Here is a 5,168-nt window from a genome sequence, read left to right on the forward strand (position 1 = left end):
GGTCCCTGTGCTTTGTTTGCTAAGCTTGTTCTAAGTAGGTGCTTTAGACCACTGAGCCATCTCACCAGCCCAAGAACTCTTTTAAAGAGACAAATCAGCCCTGATAATTGAATCAGAGCCCTTCCCAGATGGCTTGAGAAACAGGAAAAGTGGGTTTCAGGTCAGAGGTGGTGCTGGGGTCAGAACCTGGTCCCAGCTGCTGGACTGGAGGCTTTTGCCCTTTTCTCTGCCACTTCCAGGCAGAGAAGGTGTCACATCAGACTGTGGCTTCCTCAGCCAGAAATGGTGGTGCACGCCTCTCATCCCTGCCCTGGGGGAGGCTGAGGATGGAGGACTCCAAGTTTGAGCTCAGCCTGGGCAACTTAGTGACTTCTGTTTCAAAATAAAAGGGGGGGGGGCAGCCAAATAGCTCAGCAGATTAAAATGCCTTCAGGGCCTGCTGTGCTGGCCCCACCTCTGGGGTGCTCTGAGACAGCGATTGAGACTGGGCATGCCTATAATCCCAGCTCTTGGGAGGCTGTAAACAGGTGGATCACTGTGAGTCCAATCTAGTAATGAGACCCTGAACACCCTGTAGACCCTTCCCTAAAATACAGAAAATAAATAAATAAAATAAAAATTAAAAAAGGCTGGGGATGTAGGTTAGTAAGGAGGCCCTGGGTTCAGTCTCCAGTACTAAAGAAAGGAAGGAAGGCAAGAAAGAGCAGGGCTCCCTGGAGGGCTGGTGGAGGCTGTCCCGCCCCTGACCTGGCTTGCCCTTCCCTTCTCAGATGGCCGCCCCATTGGGGTAGAGGGCATCCAGGTGCTGGGCACGGGGAACCTCATCATCTCCGACGTGACTGTGCAGCACTCGGGTGTCTACGTGTGTGCAGCCAACAGGCCGGGCACACGGGTGAGGAGGACGGCACAGGGCAGGCTGGTGGTACAAGGTAGGACAGTGTCCACACAACAGGTGGGAGTCCCGTGCCTGCCTCTCCCCAGGCCCCACGCTAGGCAAAGGCAGCAGCTCTGCACCCCAAGAACACATACGGGGGACCCAGCCTCCTGTGCCAGCCCTGCCCTCCACCCCAGGAGACATTGCCACTTTCTGTCTCCGCCACTGTCCCCCACCCCATCACACACGTCTGTCCCCTGGGTGCCATTTCATTCACTCAGGTGGCCTGGCCACGCTCACACTGCCTGCCTGTCATTTTCATACCCACCTTGTACGCAGACCCCCCCCCCGCCTCTGCATCTCCTGCCCAGCCCTGGACACAGCTGTCCCTGTGAGCTGGGCCTACCGTCCCGTTTCCAGGGGTGTCCTGGGGCTCCCCACCCTGAGAACAGCAGGAGGATGGGAATGAAGGAGTCAGGAACTTCAGTGTGTCTGTTTGGTTTTCCAGGTGCCCTTAGTCCATCCAAATGAAGGTGACAGAGGATTCCTTATCTGGGTGTTAATGGGGGCGCAAGGCCTGGGATTGAGTGTGGGGACTCAGGGGTGCAGGATCCAGGGCTCCTCCATCTCTGTCATTCCCACTGTGAGGTTCAGCCAAACATATTAGCACATTTATTTGTTTAATGATTTCCCCAATGGGGAGCTTAGCTGATTGTCTCTGGATACTTTTGTCAGTCTTCTGGGTTACCCTTAACATGGTGTCCTCTCTTGGGTCTGCCAGGGGTGGGTGAAGGAAGGGGCCTGCCCCCAGGGATGACAGTGTGTGCGTGGACCCCACCTCCACCCCTGCATCCCACGCTCTTCTCTGCCCCAGCACCAGCCGAGTTTGTGCAGCACCCACAGTCCATCTCCAGGCCGGCAGGGACCACAGCCATGTTCACCTGCCAGGCGCAGGGTGAACCGCCGCCCCACGTCACGTGGCTGAAGAATGGGGAGGTGCTGGGGCCTGGAGGCCACGTGAGACTCAGGAATAACAACAGGTAGCTCTCGGAGGCAGGTCTTGTTGTGTAGTCCAGGCTGCCTTGAGCTCACTATAGCATAGGCTGGCCTTGAACTCGCAGCGACCCTCTTGCCTCAGCCTCCTGGGAGGTGGGATGACAGATGTGTGCTGCCACACCAGGCTGGAGACACAGATTTGGACCCCAAGCCTGCTCTTGCTGGTGGAACTCCTCTGTCAGATGCGTCACGTGTCTTCTCGAGGGTCTCTGGGACACGCCGGGGCCTTGAGGACCTGAACTTTTCCTCCTCCCTGCAGCACGCTGACCATTTTGGGCATTGGCCCCGAGGATGAGGCCATCTACCAGTGCGTGGCAGAGAACAGTGCAGGCTCATCCCAGGCCAGTGCCAGGCTGACTGTGCTGTGGGCCGAGGGGCTCCCCGGGCCCCCCCGCAATGTGCAGGCTGCCTCTGTGTCCCCCACTGAGGTCCGGGTGTCCTGGAGCGAGCCCTTGGTCAACACCAAGGAGATCATAGGCTACGTTCTGCACATCAGGAGGGCTTCCGGTGGGTCTGCCATCCCGCCCCTTTTCTGGCCTGCACCAGGCTGCCCTTGTGTCACCCAGTGCTGGCAGTACTCCCTCATGGGGATCCCTTACACTTCCCTGCCCTGCCTGTGCCTGGCCAGATCCTCCGGAGCTGGAGTATCAGGAAGCAGTCAGCAAGAGCACCTTTCAGCACCTGGTGAGTGACCTGGAGCCCTCCACGGCCTACAGCTTCTACATCAAGGCCTACACACCGAGGGGCGCCAGCTCAGCTTCCATCCCCACCCTGGCCAGCACCTTGGGGGAAGGTGAGGCATGGATATCAGAGTCGGACCGCGGGGATGGGTGTTTAGGTTGTGCACTGCACAAAGGGTCTGGACCTGAAGCTGAATAGGGGCTGGGTCTCCTTGTGGAAGGGGCACTAATGCATGGAAAATTACCCTGTGGGCAAATGCACACCTCGCCCCAGAGAACTGGCAGGCTCTGGGGGTCCGGGTAGGGGGTGGAAAGGCAGAGCCCAGCGCTCACACCTTGGCCTCTCTCTCGCCCAAGCTCCTGCCCCACCCCTGCTTTCCGTGCGGGTCCTGGGCGGCTCCTCCCTGCAGCTTCTGTGGGAGCCCTGGCCCCGGCTGGCCCAGCACGAGGGTGGCTTCAAACTGTTCTACCGCCAGGCGGGCAAGGCTTCCTTCACCGGCCCCGTCCTGCTGCCTGGTACCACCACTTCCTACAACCTCAGCCGGCTTGGTGAGGGGGCTCCACTGGACGGAACATAGGGTTCAAGGGGGGCCTGTGGGCGCAGGGTGGGGAGCCACTCAGCAGCACCCACTTTCCCAGACCCTAGTGCCGTGTATGAGGTGAAACTGCTCGCCTACAACCAGCATGGAGACGGCAACGCCACGGTTCGCTTCGTGTCTTTGCGAGGCGCATCGGACAGGACAGGTGAGGCTCAGGGCTGGGACCCAGCAGGGACGGGGCCGAGAGGAGGGAAGCAGGCGGGCAGAAGGCAGCACTCTGTAAAGCAAAGATAACCACACCTGCTGGGTAAAGCCATGGCGAGGCTGAAGTAGTCCGTGTAAGGTGTGTCCCCTAAGCCGGGACTGAAAAGGTGCTACTGCCAGTACCGGGCTCGGTTAGTGTAGCATAATTGGTAAGCGCAACTGAAAACTCTGGGCTCACGGAGGCAAAGTTGTAGGGTTGTGCAGAGGAAGGACTCCTCCAAGGCTGGATGTTGGGGTGCTTCGAGCCCAACCTCCCCCTCCCCCCAGCCCTGAGCCCGCCCTGTGACTGCCGGAAGGAGGAAGCTGCCAACCAGACATCTACCACAGGCATCGTCATTGGCATCCACATCGGGGTTACCTGCATCATCTTCTGTGTGCTCTTCCTCCTGTTCGGCCAGAGGGGCAGGTGGGTCCTGGGAGGGGGAGGCGGGGGCGAGCCCTGTCCTCCAGCCCTTGCCGCTAAGTCTTTCTCACCCCGTAGGGTCCTCCTGTGCAAGGATGTGGAAAATCAGCTCTCGCCTCCCCAGGGTCCCCAGGGCCAGAGGGACCCTGGTGTCCTGACCCTGAATGGCACGGCTCGGGCAGAGCGGAGCCAGCTGGGCCAAGAAGAGAAGCGTGTGGATGCCAAGGAACTGGAGCAGCTATGTCCCCCGGCAGGGGCGTCGGGGCGGCCGAGCCCCAGGCCCACTGTGAGTGCCCATAACTCTAGCCACATCCCCTTCCTCCCCCACCTTCATGGTGGCCAAGCCTTGATCAAAACCCAAGCCAGGTGCGGAGCGTGGTGGTGTACGCCTATAATCCCAGCACTTGGGAGGCTGAGTCATGAGGATGGCCTCGAGTTTGAGGCCAGCTTGGGCTATGTAATGAGCTCAAGGCCAGCCTGAACTGCATAGCGAGACCCCCCATCTCAAAAAGACACACACACACACACACACACACACACACACACACACACATCCCAAGCCAGGCAGGAAGGCCCTGAGCCCCTGAACCTCTGAACCCCTGATCCCTGAATGGGATGCGGCCTGAGTCTGGCCCTCCTAGTGTGACACCTGTGTGACTGGCCCTGTCCCCACAGGACCCCACAGGCCCTGCCCTGATTGAGGAGACCCAGCTGTCCATGCTGCCACTTCAAGGGTTCAGCCTTGTGGAGGGGAGGACACCAGAGGCCAAGGCCCCCTGCGTAGAGCCTGCGGTTGCCCCGCCACCCCAGGACGTGGGCCACGGTCTCCTCCGTGAAGGACAAGCTGCCCAGCCAGCCTGCTCAGGGCAGTAGGCAGTGCCCAGCCCGCTCTGGAGGCGGAAGCCCCCATTCTCAGGTCACAGGCAAGATTGCTCCTGTCCCATGGGAGTTGGACGGTCCTGGGGATGGCCCTGCATTTCTGTTCTGACTGAAGGAGAGGGACCCCTGTGGGAGATGGAGGGGTCCCTGCAGGAGCCCCTACCCCTGGGCTGATATGTCCTTGCTGCTGCCTGGTGCCCGTGTGACTTGGAGCTGAACTGAAGTTTTCCTGTAAACTCAAAACTGAAAAAGAGAAAGAATACAGAGGAAGGTGAATTAGACTCCAAAAACTTGCCCCTGCTGCGCCGGGCCTGGCACGGCCCCCTGGCCGACCTCGTTTTCTCAGGATGGATTTTGCTGTGTTGGCTCTCAGCACCTACCTCAGCCGGAATGAATGTCCTCGGGGAGGGGACGGTACCCCGGGCCCTGCCCCCCAGAGCCGAATGCACGCCTACCTCAAGCCCCTCCGTGGG

The 5,168-nt window shown here is 59.8% G+C and overlaps 1 protein-coding gene across 1 annotated transcript in view; it reads left to right on the forward strand.

Moving 5' to 3' along the window:
- Positions 1-5,168, forward strand: part of Igdcc3 (immunoglobulin superfamily DCC subclass member 3) — a gene marked incomplete at its 5' end in the record, with an annotated part of 35,824 nt that extends 30,656 nt beyond the window's left edge. Inside the window, 9 exons of the mRNA XM_023712646.1 lie at positions 771-929; positions 1,749-1,914; positions 2,190-2,437; positions 2,559-2,723; positions 2,968-3,159; positions 3,250-3,354; positions 3,681-3,819; positions 3,895-4,102; positions 4,492-5,168. Coding sequence (XP_023568414.1) covers positions 771-929; positions 1,749-1,914; positions 2,190-2,437; positions 2,559-2,723; positions 2,968-3,159; positions 3,250-3,354; positions 3,681-3,819; positions 3,895-4,102; positions 4,492-4,689 — 1,580 coding nt within the window. The remainder of the gene's footprint in view (positions 1-770; positions 930-1,748; positions 1,915-2,189; positions 2,438-2,558; positions 2,724-2,967; positions 3,160-3,249; positions 3,355-3,680; positions 3,820-3,894; positions 4,103-4,491) is intronic.

The sequence above is a fragment of the Octodon degus genome, unplaced genomic scaffold, assembly GCF_000260255.1.
Source record: "Octodon degus isolate 3935 unplaced genomic scaffold, OctDeg1.0 scaffold00026, whole genome shotgun sequence".
Lineage (NCBI taxonomy): Eukaryota > Metazoa > Chordata > Mammalia > Rodentia > Octodontidae > Octodon > Octodon degus.